General features: G+C 50.5%; 1 protein-coding gene across 6 annotated transcripts in view; it reads right to left on the minus strand.

Annotated features, from left to right (window-relative positions):
* Positions 1-1,237: 1,237 nt before the first annotated feature.
* Atp11a (ATPase phospholipid transporting 11A) overlaps positions 1,238-21,498 on the minus strand; it is a 106,015-nt gene continuing 85,754 nt past the window's right edge. Inside the window, exons 23-31 of one of the 6 annotated variants that reach the window (XM_041673609.1) lie at positions 21,013-21,072; positions 19,942-20,069; positions 18,779-18,914; positions 18,309-18,332; positions 12,943-13,008; positions 12,081-12,184; positions 10,546-10,711; positions 6,028-6,137; positions 4,869-5,001 (exon numbers count right to left, since the gene is read on the minus strand). In XM_041673609.1, coding sequence (XP_041529543.1) covers positions 6,045-6,137; positions 10,546-10,711; positions 12,081-12,184; positions 12,943-13,008; positions 18,309-18,332; positions 18,779-18,914; positions 19,942-20,069; positions 21,013-21,072 — 777 coding nt within the window. In that variant the 3' untranslated portion in view covers positions 4,869-5,001; positions 6,028-6,044. Of the gene's footprint in view, positions 5,002-6,027; positions 6,138-8,191; positions 8,277-10,545; positions 10,712-12,080; positions 12,185-12,942; positions 13,009-18,308; positions 18,333-18,778; positions 18,915-19,941; positions 20,070-21,012; positions 21,073-21,498 lie in introns of all 6 variants that reach the window. The other 5 variants (XM_041673610.1, XM_041673607.1, XM_041673611.1 and 2 more) reach the window with 5 other exon arrangements.

The raw sequence follows: 21,498 nt of genomic DNA on the forward strand, positions 1-21,498 counted from the left end.
GGGCAGAGCAGAGGCAGGACACTGGCTCAGGCACCTGCAAATCCTATGTCCCTCACTCCCTCACTCTCTAAGTGACAAGTGAGGGCATGGCCCAATGTTACAATCAGGTAGCCTGTGTGTCAGTTGCCCTGAAATGGGCGGCGCAAAGTCAGAGGTGCCGCTCAGGTCCCATGTCTGCAGAGAAGGCTGATAGCACCAAGACCTTCTTAGTTACAAAAGACTTAGCAGGTGGAGAACCAGAGGAACTTGCTGGGTATCATCCCCGTCTCACTTAACCAGACATTTCTGGGTCCTCCCTCTTGTCCCGCAGGTTCAGGATTGTCAACTGCATGGGCCACGTGAAGCCCTCAGATGGCCAGGAGCCAAGAATTCCATTGATCATCGGTGTATCACAGCAAAGCCTGAAGCCCACCCTTCACTAGAAACCACTCACGTGAGGAAAGTGGCTTTGGATCCCATGGCCCCTCCTGGCTCCTAGATGATCTACTCTGAAGGTTCAGGTGATAGCTGGGGCCCAGATGTTCAACAAAGGAGCTCAATATCCTTATGTTTTATTGTCTGAAGTATCAGCATCCAGGACACCCAGCTGCAGGGGGTGCCAGGCAGTGAGGAGCTTAGAGGAGCAGACTCAGGAGCGCTCTGTAGGTTCCTCACATGGTACCAGAGTCTGCTTGCTCAACTGAGAGTGGGACTGGGGTGGCCGAGCCCCAATTTTTACAGAAGAAAAAGGAAAGGGGAAGTGTTCTAGAGGTGGGGTACAAGACTAGCTTTGGGGTACACAGGAGGGCTGGTGAGGAAGACTTATGACACTGGGGGTTCTGATGCTAAGTTTCTTGTTCTAGGTATATTCAACATGTTCCCTCAGGCCTTGGACCACGGTCGTCATAGTGTAGCTTTACAGCCCCCATATGCTCAAGGATGGAGGTGTAGTATCGATCATGCCAGTACCCTGCCCCCTCTTCAGTAAAGCTAAGAGATTCTGTTTCTCACAATACCCATACAGTGTGGCCTCCTGCCCAACAGACATGTGTGCTTTGAACCATGGTTTCTGTTAGTAGAAAGTGTGTGAGCAACTGCATACTACATAGATTTGTAAGAAAACAGAGACGTGCATCTTTTCAGTCACTGGAACGAAGTCTCCTACGGGAAGACCCAGTGTATCAGGACTGCCCACAGAAATCACTGGAAGAGTCCACAGCAGCACACAAAATAAACCTCAAGAGACATCTGATCTGGTTTAATTCACAATTTAATTTTTCAAAGCAGGTTATTGGGCTACCAGTTAAACATTAGTGTTGGAGAATGACATGTTTAATGTATTTACTATATTTGATAATTTAAAATAAATCCCGGTACTTATGATGATGACAGCTACAGATAACCATTCATGTTAAATACTCTTTGATTCTCTCTTATTCATACATTACATTGTAGATGGACATTTTAAGTGGTAATGCAGACAAACATGAATTAAGACAATATATTCATATTAAAATTCTGTATCTCTTGATAAGGTAAAAAATAAAGCTATATAAATTGATAGACATTTTTCTGCAAAATTAGAAGCACACTTTCGTAACACTTCCAACACACACCTCTTCGTTAAAGCTTTGTTCAGACAACAGCATCAGAACCACTCTGTCTATTCACCCGTCTTCTAGCTCTTCACACAAAGGATTGCATTCGCCAAGGGACTGTTTTTCCTGTTTTTACAGTCGTATGTGGGAAATTTCCAAAAAGAAATGTAGAACACAAGGGCCTGCTGTTCTGTGGCATTGCCGATGAATTACATTAAGATGAAATAAATGTGGTTGGCTGAGTCCAGTACCAGTCAGTGCAGACATACCTTGAGCTTGAGTTCAGAGGCCCAGGCTGGAGCTTTCTCCAGACCACCAGAGGAAATGCTCTCAGGAGAGACACTCAAAGTCACCCCATGGTTCCAGTCCTGGCGGTGTCATCCCCCCACTCTGCTACCTCAGCCTTCAGAGCCTCCTCCCATCTAGGAGTTCCCTGGGCGGGCCTTTGGTCTGCTTGTACTCAGGAATGGATCGCTGGGATTGAGGGTCATGTTTTCCTAGCTAGCATAATGGAGGGGTAGACACCCGCACTCAGGGTGGCATGCGGCTTGGCGCTGGTTAGCCTGGATCCTGCTGACTGGGCTGAGGGAGCAGAGGGAGGTCCTCAGGTCAGTCCAGCACTGCTGTCACCCACAGCCCAAGCATCCTTCCTAGGTGTGTGTGTGTGTGTGAATGTAAGGAGCCTGACTGAAAGGAGCCTGATGGTGTGTGTGTGTAAATGTAAGGAGCCTGATGGTTGCAGAGGGCAAAATCTCTGCACAGAGCTACCAGAATGGAGGCTGGAAGGAAAATGCACATGTGTGTTTGTGTGTGTGTGCACATATGTATACATGTTTATACTAGCTTGTAAATGGCCAGGAAGTATGTGGGAAAGTAAGAGAACACATATGAAGCCAGGGCTCCTGGTACATACATGAGATGAACTGCTTGTAGGTAACAGAACCATGAATTCTGGCCAACATACGTTACATGTGCAACACAATTAAGAAGATGCTTCACTTGAGTTAAAGTTACTGGCTTTAAGGAAAGTAAGAAGCAACCACTGTGAGGTGGGGAGGAACATCTTCTGCACTCACATTCGGTCTCGTTTCTGCATTTCACCTGTGCCCTCATCTGTTTCAAACTCTTAGGCACCTTCACGTGGTAATTTCCTAAGCACAATTTTAAAAAACATTGGAGTGTGCACAAAGCCTGGGGTGTTCCTATGTAAACTTAGGCTATGGGGGGTAGGGTGTGAGAGAGTGTCCTCACACCTAGACTGGGTTGCAGAATGTAGAGCCTGCAGGAAGAATATTCTGTGTTTAAGGCTGAGGATGGAAATAAAAAAACAGAAAATGCAAAGGATGGTGACAAACCAAGAAGAGACAATGGTTACACCCTCGGCATGCCTTCAACAGGTCATTCTCCAGGAACACCATGGAACAGAGAGGCACGGAGGGGAACCAGGAGGCTCACCCATCAGACACGGAGACACGGAGACATTCAGCCGGAACGCTCACCAGCATTTAAAGTGGCCAAAACCTCCTAAACTTAAAAAGTGAAAGCTTTAAAAACATACTTAAAAATCAGAAGATACACCAACAAATGAAGAAGAGACATAGAAACAGCTATGAAAATACTTCAGTGCAAAGGCAATTTTAAGATCCCTAAAAAAATACATTACAAATAATTTGTTAACTAAACATACAGAGAACCTGCCCCTCCCCACAGGTATTATACTGGTACCTGTTTCGGGTTCTTAAAAAGGGCTGTAAAAATGCACACACCACTACTTAAGGGCTAGTGTGGACTGGGGCTCCAATCCTGGGCTGACACATGGCAACGCAGGAGGGTGAACGGGCATGAGGGTGTATGAAGCCAGGGACAGCCCTGAGTGGAGCTGTGCGTTCTTCTGTCTGTTCACAGCTCGAGGCCATCCCCCCATCTTTGGTGTGGTGTTTATGTTCACCCGGCCCTCCAGCTGCCAGGTCCAATAACTGCTCCAACTGTCGGCTGGTCCCCCAGCTCAAGCACACTGTTTGGAGGGAAACCTTGTATAATTGTGTAACAAAATTTGTGCTTCCCAGGTTGCAGGCTCTCCAGTGACCGTGACCCTCACTATGGCCCCAGGTCCACCACACGATTCCACGGGGATGGGGATGGCTTTCTCCCAAGTTCGGGCTGGCACTTTCTGCAACATCTTCCCTCTGTTAGGCCTGTTACAGCTCTGTCGGACGCTCCACTAGAAACAGAAACTCCAGCGCAGGAAGCAGCAGGGATTCACAGTACAGTGGCCTTCCTACGGCCTGTCCACGCCAGGGAAAGCCCTGGATGGGATCTGTGTGGCACCAGTGGGAGGCAGGCTGAGCAGACTAGAATGGGTGAGTCCACACTGGCCCAGACAGCTTTGGGTATGGGACTCACCTCTGGGTGAGATAAATACCTGCCTGGGTGCCCCAAACTTCCACCTTTCCCAGCACCCCGAAACAAATGTTTTCCAATAAGGTAAACTAACATCGTTCTGGGATGTGGTGGATATCATGACACTCCTGAGAGCCCTGATTTTAACAGTGTGACTTCCATATACATAAATGTCATCTTCCACAGGCAGCCGGCGGCCGGAAGGAGACTCTGACACCTTCCAAAGCTCCAATGTGCAGGGTCAGCATCTCCTCATCAAACAGACTCAGACATGATCCAGGGAAATGGCTCGTGAGGGGACAGGGACTGTGAGCACAGCAAGGCCACGGGTCCGGGAGACGCAGACCACTTAGTGTCTGATATGGCCACTTCCACATGGGAAGTGTGGGTGGTTTACACAGGAAACACACGGTCAGAACATCAGGATGCAGCACGAGCCAAGCCCGTGTGCGGGATGTACAAGGCTGCAGAAAAGGACAGGGTCTTCTCCTCCAGTGCAGCAAAGGATGACAACAGCAGAAGGTGGATACTCGGGCCTGGCAAGGCCAGCTTCATAGCTGCAACGCTTAAGGTGAAGCCAAGCATCATGTCCTTCTCCACAGCCCAACTGTCTGTACGGTCACCAGGCCTAGAACAATGATGCCTGTCTCAGCCCAGACTGCAGTGTGCTGTGCCTAAGTGGGCACCTGTGATCCCACCTCCACCTTCTTGAGAATGAGGGGTGGGGTAGGTGCAGGCACACACAGGCATCCAAGGACACAGCTCTCAGAGGCTGGGATAGAAGGCCGTCTGTCCATCAAGTGGGCATTTCCAGGCTGGACCCACAGCACCCATACCTCGTGTTGTGGGAAAGGCCTGGGTGGGGAGGGAGCACAGTGTACTCTTCGCTCTCCCACCTCGAGCACACTACTCTCCCAGAGGGGGAGCTGCACTGGGCAGCCACAGGTCTGGTGCCCCGAGCACCCCAGCTCTGCAAAGAGGTCAGAGGGGTGAATTCTGAAACGCTGTCCCGAAGTTGTATGTTCTGCCAAAAGAACAGAAAACCCATCATCAGTCCCAGAACCTCTGAGGAAGCCCTAGCTGCCCACGTGGCTTCAGCCTCACCAGCCTACCTCAGACCACTAGGTCACCCCAAGGGGCAGATGAGGGGCCATCTCATACGAATTGTACCTGGAGGCAATTCGCATTCAGGTCTGGGAACAAACACCCTCTGTCTGAGTACCAAAAGAAGGGCCATCCCACATGCCAGGGACAACCTAGGAGGGCAGCGGGATAAAGTGCTAAACTCATTGAGCCTCTTCCCTGTGACCACAGGCATGTGTGGTTATCAAAGTCCCCAGGGATTCCTGAACTAAGGTGCTAGCCATCACCCCAGGAAGACAGGACTCACCTGTGCAGGTTAGTATGTCCTAGCCTGACAGGCACTGGGGTCAGTGTCATGCTGACAACAACAAGCTATCATGCCCTTGGCCGGTGCTGCCTCTATGGAAAGCCACAGCATGCACAGAGAGCAGCGGGCAGCCAGGAGGGCGGGGCGAGAGGCTGCACAGTGCAGATCTCTCTCCAGGGCGACAATCCCCGGATCACACTACCTTCAGGTGAGCACTATGACTACAGCTGTGTGCTCAGCTAACAGTCTCAGCTGGACACTGACTGGGATTTGCCCAGTGCAGCCGTGTGAAACCTTACTTCCAATTCAAGACAGGATTATCCCAAGGAGCCTTTAAGTGAAGCTGTGTCTATCACAAGGACAGGAGCTTGCTTGTCAGGCAACAGTGGGCATGGCATATTGGTCACGTGTCATTTGCATGTGCATACACACATGTGTATAACTTTTTCCCTATGTGCTTAGCTCACTGTCAAGCGTGCCACTTACCTGTGTGTGTCTGTGTGTGTGTGTGTGCAAAAATGATAGTTTGTTTTCAGAATAAGTCACTCTTATTTTTTAAAAAAAGGAGGGTGGAGGGGACAACACAGCAAAACTTTGGAGGAGGAGCAGACAGTCTGAGAACCACAGCACACCGGCCCAGTGCCCAGCAGGCAGCCATACCGTTACCCAGCGTTGGGCTAGACACGTCTTGGCTGCGGTAAGAACTCCTTCAGCAGGGGCCTGTCGCTGCTCGAAGTGGCATCGGCCGATGCTTTGAATCGGGTGCTCTTCTGCAAGGGCGAGGAAAGACACTGAGCTGCTGCCTGCAAGGAGGCCAGCACAGGAGGCCAGGACCTGTGCCCTGGCTACTGCAGATTCAAGGCCACATTTACACTGACTTAGGCCATCCCCATGCTCTCAACCATGGCAGACCATGAGCTCTGTTTGCAGGGTCATATCACATATCAGTCATGACGCCATCAAGGTGGCCAGAGCTGGCTCCAGGGGCTGCCTGTCCACAAAGGTGTACAAAGCTTCCTCTAGGGGAACAGATGGCTCTGAACAGGTTCATTCGAAGAAGTCTGCACCCAAGGAAGAATGGCAAGATCAAAGGGCAAGTTGCAGCACCATGGGAGAGGGCCACCAGTTGCAAGGTCCTAACAAGTTCCTGCTCCCAGCAGAGGTTGCGTCCAGAATTGCAAAGCTCTCCATCCAGCCATGGGCACCTGTGTGCCGCCTCCTCTGCAGCCACTGGTATGTGAACAGTGGTTTCCGCACAACCTGCCTGGCAGACAGGACATTCACAGGCCATGTCCTGAAGGCTGCTGGCTCCTGGCCTGGCGTGGTGCAGCTTTTAAGCACGTCCCAGTCCTCATTCACCAGCTTCGCAGGGCCGAGGAATGAGGGAGCTTTCATAGTTGAAGGAGGTGAAGGCCGGATGGCGGAGGAGCAGGTGGAACTGGCAAGTGTCCAGTAGGAGAAGGAGCCAGAGGATGGCGCTGTTGCCCACATAGGCACAGGGATGGGCGGGAAGGCAGGCTGCAAGTGTGTGGACGAAGAGACTGGTGCGAAGACACGCACAATGTTATATATACAAGCTTGATATATAACATGCCCAGTGTCCGTCACGCTTGCCTTGTACCAGGAACAGGATAAAAGTGAACCCCAGATGTCTGAAGTCAAATCAGGCCCCACTGAGAGCTGTGGAACGACCGTGCTGCTGTGCCTGAAGTACGGTGGCAGGGCCTGCGTGGTCTGCTATGATGCCTGGGGGCAGACAGGACCACAGTGCCACCTCTCCAGCGGCTGGAGTCTACTTTTGCACAGGTCTAAGAAACTCAATGCTTAGGAAGCTTCGTCAACAAGGAACAGGATTTGCGGCCTGAGTTGGCATATGTAATGTTTTACAAAGTCCTTCTGACATTTTAGTCTTCCTAAAAGTTCCCTCCAAAATGTTTTCAAGAGTGTAAACAGCAGCTGGAATGATGTAATTTAGTCTAAAGGATCTTATGACATGAAGTTAAAAACATTTTTGGTTGCCATTGTTTCAAAATGTCTCATCTTGTTAAATATGGTGTTTAAGGTATATAGATGTTAAATGCTTTTTTTCTGCTTTGGGCGTCTCTTAGGCATAAGCCCCGGTGAAGCAGGAACCCCATGCAGGTAATCCTCCAAGCCTCACCAATGAAGCACATGCAGCTGTCGTATCTGGGTACAGGGAAATTCAGCCACAATGTCACAGCACTATGTGATGATGCTGTCTGCTTCTGACTTCTTGGCTGTGAGGAGCAGGTACTGGCTACAGCAGCCACCTAGGGAAAGGGCCCTGGGGAGAAGATCTGTGCTGCCACGGTGGTCATTAAAAGCAGCACATCAAAGGGTTTTTGTTTTGAAAAGTAGAACAGGAATCTGGTAAGTAGAGGCCAGGGGGATTGTGACTTCACCTCACAATGTACTCTTCCTGGCCAGCCTCAGTTTCCACACTAAAGAGTGGGACCCTAGAGGTGGGTATGTTGGGAGAATAGGGCCATGCTAAGGTCACCTTGCTCAAGCTGGACTGTGTGTGTGGCCTGCCTGACTGTCAGGTGCTTTAGGGGCTGAGCCACCAGCGTCAAGCAATGGTGAAGGCTGTGGACGCCCTAGGTGCTGTGAGCCTCTGCTGAAGGAAGACAAAGCCCATGACTAGTGCACCCCTCGCGGGTGGGGCACTGTCGCCGGGTCACCTGACGAAGTAACTGTGATGAGTGACAGTATCAGGGAGCACACTGGGTGGCCTCAACGCTAAGCTCTTCCCACCTGGTCCTGTGGCCATCACCCCAGCATGCAAGAAGGTAGAGATGGTCACCTGTTGGTCAGAAACTCAGACCACTGGCGGTCTGGGAAAGCATAAAGACGGTGGGTTGCTCAACAGAAAGGCACTTGTTCCTGGCCTGCAGGCCGCAGTCCGGAGCCCACGCACGCAGAATGTTTGAACAAGTAGTGGTTATTTAGGCAAAGCAGTGGAGGGCCAGGAAGGCAGGAGAGAGAGACAAGAGGTAAGTTGGTTACAGGCAAACATCCTAGCTCACAGTAACACCACTGCCTTAGCGTCTGGGCGCTGCCAGGCCAGGACCCCATTGGCCCACTCCTCCCTACCCTGGTCCACACCTGCCTCCTCCTAGCTCTATGCCTCCTGTGCTGCAACTGGGGACAGTTTATAGTAAGACACTTCTTATAGGCTTCAAATCTCAACACAGCAATGGACTTCACCACTGATGGAGGGGATGGGAAAGCTCCTCATTCTAAGGCCATTCCAGAAGATTCTTGCAAAGCAGAGTTCCACAGTAGAAGTCAAATCTCAGGAGTCCTGTAGGGAGCTGCCCTTGCTACCCTGCAGAGCCGAACTCTTTGCTCAAATGCATCAAGTCAAACACCTGACAGTCCATCAACATGTGGGCCTCAGGCAGAATGTGCTTTTGAGACCACAGCTATGCTGTAGCCAGGAAACCCAGGAGATGTCCTGAGCTGTGCCTCTCTTTGGGCTCAGAACTCTATGCACACATGCTGCCATGACTATGTGTCCCCGTGTCCCAAGTGTCAAGACACTGCCTTGGATGTGTGCTCCCACATCCCCATGCACAGGGAGTGGTCATGAGGAGTGCATGCGTGTTCATTCTGTCCTTATACAGGGGGCGTTGTCATGAACAGAGCACCTCTGTGCGTAAGGCATCCTAAAAAACACACTCATCCAGTGTCCTGGTACTGTGAACACAGTGTCCATGTATCCCTGGGTACAGAGAATCTTTATGACCATGCAACCACTGTGTCGTGTCTACTGCAACACTGCTTGATGTCAGGAGAACACATGTCAGCCTCGGAGCTGTACTTGTGAAGAGCAAAGACTTCAGGCTTGTGTGGAAGACAGTCACTGGACACCCTTCCAGTTCCTACAGGCTGGACTGCAGGCTAGGAACAATGAATGCCATTCCCACGGAAACCAGAGCAGCTGAGCACTGACAGCTCCAGGACCAGCTGCTCTGTGTGTGTGTGTGTGGGGGGGGGGGGAGTTGGGGTGGAGGGTCAGGAAGAAGGTGGTGATGGTGGGTCTCAGTGGCAGGTGGGTAACCCTTCCTGTTGTCTCTCACTCTGTGAGCTGAGGGGTCCCCAGCCCTAGAGTTAGCACTGCCTGGCATCACTATGTTGCGAGGCACTACCTTGGGACTGCTCCTAGCAGCACGGGGTGAACAGGTCCACGCCCAAGAACAGAGGCATGGGTAAGAGCTCTAACAGCAGATTATATAACTGTGGCAGGAGGCATAAAGCAGGGAAGAACCAGCGGCACCGAGTCCCGAGAAGGATGACCAAGAAGGTGGGGTTGGCGGGTGGAGCTCACCAGTCCCCTGGTAGGGGTAACTGCTTCCCACCCCAAACAAGGCCATCTGGCTCTACGCTAGACTCAGGTTCCACACGTGGGTGGCAGGTACAGCCAGGTACTGAAGGACTGGCTCTCTCCTGCAGGAACTGTGCAGCTCTGTCCCTCTGCGCACACAGCCCTGTGTTGTCAGGCTGCAAACAGTTAAGGAGAGGTTGCTGAACATGCAGACCCCACAGCCTTGCCTCATCCAGAGATTAAAACTTTCACGGTTGAAATTGAAACTGTGTCTTGGTGAACCCCCAGACACCCTGGTGGCAGGGTCCTGCCGGGCATTAGCCTGCTGGCCAGTTTGGGAGGGGGAAGCAGTGTCCCCATAATTCCTTCCTCTTGTAAAGCTGACTGAGCCAAAATCAAATCCAACATCCTTAAAACTGACATAACAATCTGTTTTTTTCCCTACAGAGTTAGGGAATGAACAATTAGGCTCTGTAACATGCTAAGTAGGTGCCATATCATGGGGCAACAGCCCACTGTATAATTCAATGATTGAAGTAACAATTAATTACATTTTTTGTGGACTTACAGAAAATAATTTTTTTTCTATTAATTTTTGTTCTCATTTCTTTTACTTTTCAGTTGGTTGTTCAGGCCTAAAAAATTAAACATTTTTCACCTAGAATTTTATCTCATATAACACTTAACACATATGCCATTGCAGAGTTAACTAGAAAGGTGTGGGCTGCTCAGTTTTATGATGCCCAGACCTTTTTCACCATCTCTTAGTAACTTTCCAATCACAAGATAGGGAGAGGAAAGTGGCTGGCCAGGCTAGGCAGCCTCCATACCTGAGTCCTCTCCGTTGCCGTGGGCCACAGCTGCCTGCACAGGACCTTCTTGAGGACATCAGGGAGGAGGCTGACAGTGACAAGCAGTGTGATGCCCAGCCAGGCAGGCCCGCTGGACAGCATGTGTAGGAACACGTAGTACATCCGCTGATAACTGAGGAATGGCCTGGGAGGAGAGAGAGGACGCTGGTGAGACGCTGCCTGGCCAGGAAGGATGCCGGTCCCAAACTCGCCACTCTCGGTGCTCTCAGTCCTGTGCATCGGGAGGAAGGAACTGCAGACTGGCTTCCCACAGGAAACGGGGATGCTGCAGGTCAGCATCTGGGCGTCCTTCACACCAGCAGCGGCATCCCCACGGGCAGCTGGACCGTTGACCAGCAGGCCCAGAGGCCACCAAATGCTTTGAACACCTGTCTCCCTCCCAAGGAGACAGAGGAACAGGGGTAGCTCCTGGTATGCTGACGATGGCTTATTTGGCTCCATGCTCCCTGCTTCCTCCCAAGACCTGGGAATCACCTTCCATCTCCTGGCACCACGTACAGCCCAGGGAAAGAGTAAGGCCCCACCTTCAAGGCTACACAGACTGCATTAGACACAAGGTGACGATCAGAATGGAATGGAGAGGGGTGAAGATGCTCAGGGATGGGGTGCCGGGGCTGCTAGGAAGGTCCCCATTGCTTATACCAACATCTCAGAAAAGAGGGTGCAGCAGTCCTGAGATGTACAGGCCCTAGGTCCCAGGCCCCCACCGTAGCCCCCCCTCCCCACAGACTTAGGGCCTCCTAGGACTTCAGTTCTGGCTCTCTGCTTTAGGGCAAGGGGGCTAGAGAACACCCAAAGCTGTTCCTGCCTCTGCAGGGCTCTGGGAGCCCTCACAAAGGTCCCCTGGCTGAGTGTCAGGCAGAGGGCTAGGATAGTCTTTCTAAAGTTGTTCCTCCTCAGGGCTATGATGCAGAATGAAGAAACCTTGCTCTGGCCAGGGTTGGGGCAAGGTCAGCGTACCCAGGCGAGGACTGATGTAGACAAGCCGTACTCTGTGTGGCTGCCCCTCCCACTACTCTCTAGCCTAGGCACTCAGGTCACAGAGCTTGCCCTCTCCAGGGCTTTAGGCCATGGTGAAAAATCAGCTCAAGGGGATACTATGTCCTTCAGTCAGGGTTTCACAGCAAAATGGGCCACATGTGTTTGTGTCCCCAAGGAACACAAGTCTCTATGAATGGCATTTTGAGATGAGGCTGCAAGGAACTGGTGCCCCATTGCCACCACTGCATCATGACACAGCATGCGACCTTCACTGGGTGCTGAGCAGACTATGTATGCTGTTGCCATGTTCTGTGTCTTCCAGACTTCGGGATCAACCGTTTACCCAGGTCACTATGAACCACTTGCCTGCTAGAGCACCCAGAACACACTGTGACACTGGGGACACAGAGGTCCCAACAGGAACTTTCGCTTAAGTGTAGGAGGCCTTAGGCTGTGCAGAACCTCTTGGGCCCTTTTTGACAGAGGTGGGGGGTGGGGTTTAGGATTCTTACCAGATAATCCCTCCCCAGAGCAGGGAGAAGACGATGTAGAAGAGCAGTGACCCCCAGATGACAAAGTGGTTTATCCAAGTCCAGTAATGCGTGTCCAGTGCAAGCTGCAGGAGAAGGAGGTGTCAACAGCGCCATTGCCCGGGCATGGAGAAAGGAGGGCCAGAAAATCACGAAAAAACGAGGCAAAACTGAAACGCGATAGCAGAATGCCTACAAAAGCTTACAAGAAAAACCACAGCAACCCAAACCCATGCTTCCACAGGAGGAAACTGCTGGGATGGCCAGGTTGTCCCAAGTCACCTGGGGCCTCTGGTTTTGTGTATATGTGTGTGTGTGTGTGTGTGTGTGTGTGTGTGAGAGAGAGAGAGAGAGAGAGAGAGAGAGAGAGAGAGAGAGAGAAGCATCTTCCATGATGACATTCTGCTGCCTGAGAAGATGGTTTGAGGAGTTTGTTTGCATACTTTTAAAGACCCAATGTGATGGGTTCAGAGACTTTCATAATTAAGTTCTTCATAGAATCTGACTTGATTTTCCAGAGGACCTGAGTTCGATTCCCAGCACCCACATGGCAGTTCACAACCGTCTGTTAACCCATGTGGCACACCGACACACATGCAGACAAAACATCCATATACATAAAAAAATTTCTATCCTTTTGTAAACACTCAGCTCTTCATTTCCTTTCGGGCAATTCTGGAAGTTCATATATGAGGCAGTGTGCATTTGCTGGGTCCTGGATATGAGCTGAAGAAGATGGCCTGGACACCTAGCGTCAGTATGGACCTAGGATTCCATGAGCTCAGGGAGAGCTGCAAGCAGTCTAGCATAGTATGGCCCGAGTGTGACCACACCACTGACTCACCTTCAGTGTGACAGTGATCACCATAACAGTGAACACCAGTGTCCCGAAGGTCCAGTTCCCAAACATCTGTGGAGACAAGAGTCCAAGTGAGTGCCTGGTGCCATTCACCTCTCCTCCCTCATCCCGAACACGGACGCTAGAGAGCATGGCCCATGGCCTCTGCACCTCTTAGTCTCAAGAGATGGGCACTACAGTTTCCTGAGCTAGAAAAGGCAAGAGCTCAGATGGCCCTAGGCCAGCACAGTGGCCAAGCCTGGCTCAGGAATGACTTGAGTTAGTGTCCTGCTGGCCCCGACACTGGCCCTGCTGGGCACTAGCACATCACTGTGTGGAGTCTTAAGGTCTCAGATTCAGCAGGAAGAGACCTCATGGCTGCAGTCAATACACATGGGGCTTTCTAGATAGAAGGGTTGTCCACTTTATTGCCTAGGTCTGGTCTTGTGTCTCAAGGGCAAACTCAGGGAACCTGCTGCTGGTGACGGAGATGCCCACAGCTGAGGGGCACAGCTGCTAGAACACTGCAGGAGACAGCCAGAGGAGACACCAGAACACAGAAGTGACAGCATCAGGGAAGGCTTCTCCGTGAAGAGAAGACCTCAGGACAAGAAGGAGGTGGGCAGGTGGCACACACTGGACAAAGGCTGCTCCTCCAACAGTCAGACCCCTGGTCACAGCCATGGCTGCTAACAACTCATCAGCGAGGAGGGAAGACCAGCAGGTGTGGGCTGCCCTCCTTCTAGCTGGAAGGCAAGCAGGACGGTGGGAGGGACAGACATGTGTCACATTTCTCAACTACAGACAGACGCGTGTGAGGGCAGTGGCTGCGAGCCCTTTCTCTCGGGAAAGCTGGTCTGCAGAAGCCATCCGCGAGAACGGTTCCTTGCACAACACACGAGGTGGACACTGGGGGGGGGGGGGGGGTCTATGAACTGGGCCTCTCAGACAATGTTCCCAGAAGGTCCCTCAAGTTAATTTCACAAAGAATCAAAAGGCTGGGAAGCCAGCACTTTTGTCTATGCTGTGTTTTCAATAAAAGAAGCAATCATACTCTAAGCTAGAGTTTTGTGAAAATTTATGGCCTGGAGGAGTTCTGGGAGTCAGTGGAGAGTTCTAGAGAAATGCCTTCCTCCTTGGGCTTAGAGACCTGTGCCCTGTTCTTCAACCTACTAGAGAAACGCCTTCCTCCTTGGGCTTAGAGACCTGTGCCCTGTTCTTCAACCTACTAGAGAAACACCTTCCTTCATGGGCTTAAAAGACCCGTGCCCTGTTCTTCAACCTACTAGAGAAACGCCTTCCTCCTTGGGCTTAAAAGACCCGTGCCCTGTTCTTCAACCTACTAGAGAAACACCTTCCTTCATGGGATTAGAGACCTGTGCCCTGTTCTTCAACCTACTAGAGAAACGCCTTCCTCCTTGGGCTTAGAGACCTGTGCCCTGTTCTTCAACCTACTAGAGAAACACCTTCCTTCATGGGCTTAAAAGACCCGTGCCCTGTTCTTCAACCTACTAGAGAAACGCCTTCCTCCTTGGGCTTAAAAGACCCGTGCCCTGTTCTTCAACCTACTAGAGAAACGCCTTCCTCCTTGGGCTTAGAGACCTGTGCCCTGCTCTTCATCCTACTAGAGAAACACCTTCCTTCATGGGCTTAGAGACCTGTGCCCTGCTCTTCATCCTACTAGAGAAACACCTTCCTTCATGGGCTTAGAGACCTGTGCCCTGCTCTTCATCCTACTAGAGAAACACCTTCCTTCCTGGGCTTGGAAAGAGTACCAATAAAAACCGTCAGACCTGCATGTGGGGGGCTTCTAGCCGGGGGGGCCACTTGGTGACACCAGAGTGGGCACTGCTGTAACTGGCAGGGAGGAACCAGAGGTGCTGTAAGATATGCAGGACAAGAACCATGGGGTTGGCTTTCATTGCCAATGCATCGTGTGACTGACACAAGAGTGTCACAGCACTCTGCCACGGGCTTTAACTCTAGGGCAGGAATGTTTTTTCAACTCAGGGGCAGTAGGCTGGCAGCCGCCCACAAAGATGGTGGAGAGTGAGCAGTTGTGGTTTGTTCGATGGAAAGCTATAGGTGTTGCCCAAATGGCAACCTGCAGTGAGAGCAGGAGAGGCTGTGCCCCTGCAGAGGCTATGTTTGGCAGAAGGGAGCCCCACTGCCTCCATCTCAGCTCTTCTGTGCCATCAGCTGGCACAGGATGACAGCATGACATGGGTATGGGACATGCAGACCCCAGCAGCACCACACACCAAGCCAAAGGAGACTCACAGCTTGCTCTTCCCACACCTGCTCCAGGAGGAACGTATGCTCCCCACTGCCAGATTTCCCCGGATTTGGTGGATTATGGCAGACCTGGGGGGCCGTGGTGGGACACCAGGCCAAGTCCTACAGGACACACAATCAACACTGTGCCCATGGCTCCTGGTCAGTGAGTGCCCGCTCACTGGGATGGACAGATGGCCACAGAGCCGTTTCTGTATAACCTTCATTCCCTCGTTTGTTTCCAGTGGGAGACTTCTGGCCACCTACCAAGTTACTTAGTACCTTCTGGACTAGATCCTCTAAGGATCTACGGGGTGGGGACACCAGCCCCTCGGCCGGATGTCACCTTTACATATGCTCCTAAGGTTCCTGCTTCTGACTTCCTCAGAACCTGAAAAGCACACCTCTGTTTATGTCAAATTGATTGACAGCTCCAAAATAAACCAACACAGATGGTCTGACTGGCTCACACCTTAATAATCATACCTCCACTGATAGTTCCGGATGGTCTGAGTGATTAGCACCTTTACTGTGTGTCTGACTGACACGGACCTCAACAATATGCCTCCATCTGTGGCCTGGTTGACAGTCTTGGCCCTGAAGGAACACCCTCAGCCAGTACTTCCTATCTACCTGGTGTCTCTTCAGTCCTGTCTCCTTGATTCTTCCTCTGTCCTGAGGATGAGCACTCTCATAAAGAGAGTTCCGGTCACTAAAGCCTTTAAACCCAAGCCAATTTAATTTTTATATGCAGCAGTATTCCGTAAGAGACAAGGCTCTTGTTTTTTAAGGTCATGGTCATGCCACCTCTGCACCCCTCTGGGTCAACTCCACAGCCATTCTGTCAGCTGGATGCTGGGCTCACTTGCCACAGCTCACGACTGTCTCAGCTATCCTCTGGTGTGTCCTAACTACTGTCACATTCCAGCTTGAATACCAGGCTAAGAACATCCCGGGGGTCAGCGAGAGTCTGGTCATTATTGCCTCCCCAGCATCAGAAGAATGAAATACTTATGGCTTTTGATGTCAGTTAAAAAAAAATGATCCACAAACAAATTTTAAGAAATTACTCATAATTCTGTAGTTCTTATACTATGTGTGACTTATAAATGTCCCCTGGAGCGCTGAAGATCTTTCTAGAAAGGTCTTTAACAGCCACTAACAGAATAAACTTCTAAACAGAAGAACCTGGGAGAGGCATCCTGGATCCATATGGAGCACCATGATCACTAAACCGGACTGCACTCCTGCACTTGAGATCTGCAAATCTAATGTTCTCACGTTCCCAAACACCAGGGTGGAGGGCGAGGGTGGTGGGCTTGACAGGAAACCAAATCACTTCCTTGACCTCCCCAACCTGTGCAGTGTCCTTGATTATTCCAGTTCTGCCATTCCCACCTCACAGAGAGGTGTCAGTGTCTACCTTGAACGTGTGTCATGGGGTGTCTGACTGGTCTCTTATCTTCTCAGTCTGACACGCCCCCACCATGCCTGACTCTGAATACACGTCCTAACAATTAGTGTCGGCTGTCCTGACTAACACTGGCTTGGGTCCACCCTGCCAGCCTCCTTTGGGAATTCTGTGTCAAGACATGCATCATACATGCTGAATCTCTGCCTATAAGTCTGTGTGCAGTGAAGGTGGCCACCAATGCCCTTCTCAGTGGCAGAGCCAGTAGGAGGCTTAGGTGAATCCCTGTAACACTTGCTGTCTAGTCTCATTTCTGGTTCTAATGAACACTTTAACAATGGCTAATGGACACGTGAGAACTGTCCATTACTGTGAGGACATTGCATCTTTTCAGCCCCCACAAAACCTAATGAGATCAAAAGGACTGTCTGAGGAATGCAGGCAAGGGAACACAGGACTCCTGAGCTTCCATGACATGTCAGCAAGCATGGCCTGCAGGAGACACGGCACGGTCTCTGGGGGCCTGGGAAGTGAGCATCCTGCTTCATTCCTAAAACCGAGAGCCACCCGAGTCCTTCCCCAGTGCTCTGGAGAACGTCTATCATTCCTCTGAGACTCAGAGACAGAGTGGGCTGAGGAGGATGCCACGTGCTGGCACAGGTCAGGGTCTGGGCTCTGGCTTGCTTCTCATCACCTGAGCTCACACCAGCTTCCTCAACCTCCCACGCCAGCGACCAGCAGATGAATGGTGCGTGAGTGGCAAGATGTGGTTTGAGAGTGAAAAAGAAAGCCGCGTGCTGGGACCTGAGCATTTAAGAGCCGCCAAGAGATGGCGGGAAGCTTCTGAAAGGCTGACTTACAAGGAAATGGTGTCTGAGTCAACTAAGACTCAGACACCCACTGTCACCATGGGCTGGTGGCTGCAGGCACTGTTTGATTAAAATAAAAGACAACATTTAGCTACAGAAAATCTTAAATCCTTAAAACGGTGAAATGAATTTTAGCAAGTCTTCAGGGTCAAATACAGTAAAAACTGATTTGTGATCTAACGTGGGAGAACCTTTAGTTAGCAGGCAACAGAAACATATACACAGGTAAACAAACGGCCCACACTGGCCAGACATGGGCACTTCAACCTCACACTCTGAGGGATCAACACGGGGAAGACAACAGGGGGAGAAGAGGGGAGTTGGTTACATGAGGAATGAAAAGCATTTCTGTCTGCAAGCTCCCTGAGGTGATGGTTGGAAGGGGTTTTCTCTGATGTCAGTTGCAGTGTTTGTTCGAACAGCCACATCAAAACCTGTGATCTTAACCGGGCTTAAGGCTGGGCTCGGCACTTGCATCTAGGTCTAAGGTTTACTGGATGCCTCTTGTTCTCCCCAGGTAGCACAGGTATGCCACCAAAGCAAGGTCCCCAGCAGGCCTCCTGTCCTTTATTTACGGTGACATGCAGACCTATGGGGTCAGTTTAACAACCCCCTTTCATTGAAGCCTTGACAGAGACTCAGGGAGAAGACACCCTGCAGGGTCAGGGGGCTCTGAGGCCAGTAGAGAGCAGGGATGGCTAACAGCTTTTCTACCAACAAAGCACACAGAAAAAGTCACATTTGAAAATATTTTCAAGAAATATTTTATTTGTAATGCACTCCAAAAACACAGAGAGAACAAACCCACGGTGTCTTACCATGCTTGTGTTGGTGGTCATTATCTGAGGTGGGAAGGGAAGCAAGTGGCAAAAAGAAAAAAGCAAGATACAAATAAAACAGACCCCAGAAAGTAGGCAAACAACAGTGCTGTCCATTAAGAACTACGAGCTACTCACTGTAAGGGGCCATGCTCACACACCGTGGAGCGACACTCACACAACTTAATTCCCATACCAAAGTACGGTGGCTGGATAAAACCATGGAACCACCGAGATTAGCTCACGGTGGGATGCATGTTGTGAACCTGTCACGAAAACCTCAGGACGACCTTCCCGTATAGCTGGCGAATGTGACTTGGTCCTTCCTCTAGATGGCTCCACAGAGCCACACCTCTCTCCTGCTCACCTAACCACAGGCTGAGCTGTTCTCACAAGGCTGCTCTACACAACGACAGCACAGGGTGGGGCTTATTACTAATCAGTGAAACCACAAGACGTTCAGTACTGACCTGTCCATTGCTGGTCACGGTTGTGTTTTCAAACATGAAATAAGCACCAAAGAAAAATACCAAAGCGTCAAATACGCCGAGAAATGTCCAGTAAATGAACACCCGCCAGCGGAGCAATGCGTTCTTGGCGATGTCTCTGTTTGAGGGAAAGAGTGGGAAAACCGTGACCACTCTGCAGCAGCATCTCTGTCCACCTGGTACTAAGCAGCCTCAGCCATGACGATGAACAGGACAGAACGCACATGCTCTTCAGTCCCCACTAGCTTCTGAACATTTTTCCCGTATTGAGCTGTAATGCTGTTAAAGGAAACCTGGGGTGCTCTTGTCTTCTGGATGGAAATAACACACAACAGCGTGCACTATCTGACACACTGATCAGCAGACTGAACGTGGACCTGCTACCAACCTACATGAGTTTCTAGGCCTGTTCACTGCACTGGGGTTTGTCCATAGCATTCCCTCTGTGTACATGTCTGAAACAGTGTGCATGTATGCATGTGCGCACGCAAACACACGTACACACACACACACGCACAATTCCTCAAGTTTCAAGGTCTCATAAATGACTAAACAATGTAATAAAGGTCCCCAAAGCCTGTGACATGAGATCCTGTGAACTGGACAGGGGAAGGTTGTCTGATGTTAATGTGGTTTCTGAAACTACACAGTTGAAGAAACCTCACAGAAGTAAGCACACATTTGTGTACAAACATGAGTAAGACAAAGGTCCTGGGAAACCTGAATGAGGTAGGTGAAGGTGACAATGTAGCCACTGACTGGCTGCTGCATTGCAGTATCCAATTCATTATTACCTGGAGAAATTCAAGAGCATGGGAATCTCCCTGTTATGAAACACTGTAACTGTCAGAAAATCTGGGCAGTTCTGGGATAGTATAAAAGTTATTTCATTAATACTAAGAAATGACTTCACAGGGGTGGACAGATGCAGGTTCCATTCCTAGCTTTCCTGCCTCTACCAAGCAGTGGGATGCAGAAAGGTTCACGTGCATTCAAGCCTAGTGCAGAACCCATTTCTTTAGACACCATCCACAGGAAGCAAGTGCACCCTAGCTTTGAAAAAAATGGCAGCAGGAGCCGGCTGGCAGCTTCTGCACTGTTTTCCGTCCCCTGGGCTCACACCTGTACAGGGCAGAGGCACATACCTGTATAGGGATGGGTCTCTCTTGAGCACTTCAATGCCCACGTGCTGTTCCATGAGGCTGTACAGGAGAATCGGGAGGGAGGTGAAGCTGATGTTGTAGAGAGTCAGATACGCAGTATCGTACAAAGTCTGCGAGAAGGAGAAGGGATCTGAGTGGGGCTGCGAGATGGCTTTGACAGACTGATGTCATGATTTAGTGTGGTACTGTGTGCAGGTATGTGCAAATGCATGCGTGTGTAGAAGCCAGGGGTCAGCATCAGGCGACCTGGAGCTGACTCAGCTAGAGCGGTTAGCACATGTCCTCCTGCCTCTATCTCCTTACCACTGGCTTACGCTGCTATACCCAGCTTGATATAGGTGCTGGGGATTTGAACTCAGGTCCTCATGTTTGTACAGCAAGAACTTTACCAATTGAGCCATGTTCCTAAAGGCCCTGAGTAAAGAAGCTTAAAATATAGAAAGTGCACCTACAATGCATAGAAGCCACTATTCTATAGAGACAGACAACAGGGACAGATTTCAAATTTCATGAAGTAAATTCATCAGGTTTAAAATCATCAGGCTTAAAATCATCAGGTCCAGGCAGAGCTTGGACCCAAAAATTCACAATTGTTCACTTTTACATTTTTTAGCTTCAATTATCCCAGCCCTGGTGGCTCCAGATATTAGCCATTGGCCACTGTCCATCTGAACACATTGTGCAGTGTCTCATCCTGTATACTTCAATGTCTCAGACTCCAAGATGACCCCCACGCCCATGAAGGTTCAGGTGTGGGTTGTCACATACAGTCCAACCCAGAGCCCATCAGCTAAGTCATTAAGAGGCCTGTGTTTAGGAACATGTTGGCCTCCTGACATCCGGTCTGGGGCTGGAAACTCCTCAACTCCATGGCCTACCCTTTCCCCTTTGTCTGTTCACAGGCCCTGGGAGCGACAGGATGGGTGCATCTGGGCCCCGACGGATCTCCACAGGGGTCTGTCTGCATCCTGAAGAGGATCCCCTCACTAAGGCCACCCACTGGAAAGGAAGACACGGTTTGGATGAACTTCCGACTTATGATCTCACACTGACCTGCTGTGAAAATCCGCAGAAGAATTGGTACAAAAACTGAGGGAAAATGAAGCAGACATTCTGAAAGGCAAGTAGTGAGCATTATTAGTTTAAGGGCATTCTGCAGAGACTCCCGGGCTTGCCTAGGGCTCATAAGCCACCAGTGATACACTGTTTCACGTGGGGGATCATGACAAGCAGGCCCAGTATCTTAAAAGACAGCTGAGTGGGTTTTGGAAATGCTTCTCTTCCCTGTGTGGCAAATGAAACGTACACATCTATAGTGTGGCCCTGGTGATCACAGGCAGCAGAAGGAGACACACAAGAGGGAAAGAAGGCGGTGGTGACAGAGAGGTCAGCAGCAAGGACCTGCCTGCATGGGGAGAACTGTTCAAAGGAACAAGACATGAGCCCTCAAACGTCACACAACTTGTCCTTCTGGCTCTATGTTAAAGTCTGAGGAGGCTCAAGAAGTGTCAGGAATCCTGTTACAGGAGCAACCTACTT

The sequence above is a fragment of the Microtus oregoni genome, unplaced genomic scaffold (assembly GCF_018167655.1).
Source record: "Microtus oregoni isolate MIOR12 unplaced genomic scaffold, Mior012 000024F_ref0000369, whole genome shotgun sequence".
NCBI lineage: Eukaryota > Metazoa > Chordata > Mammalia > Rodentia > Cricetidae > Microtus > Microtus oregoni.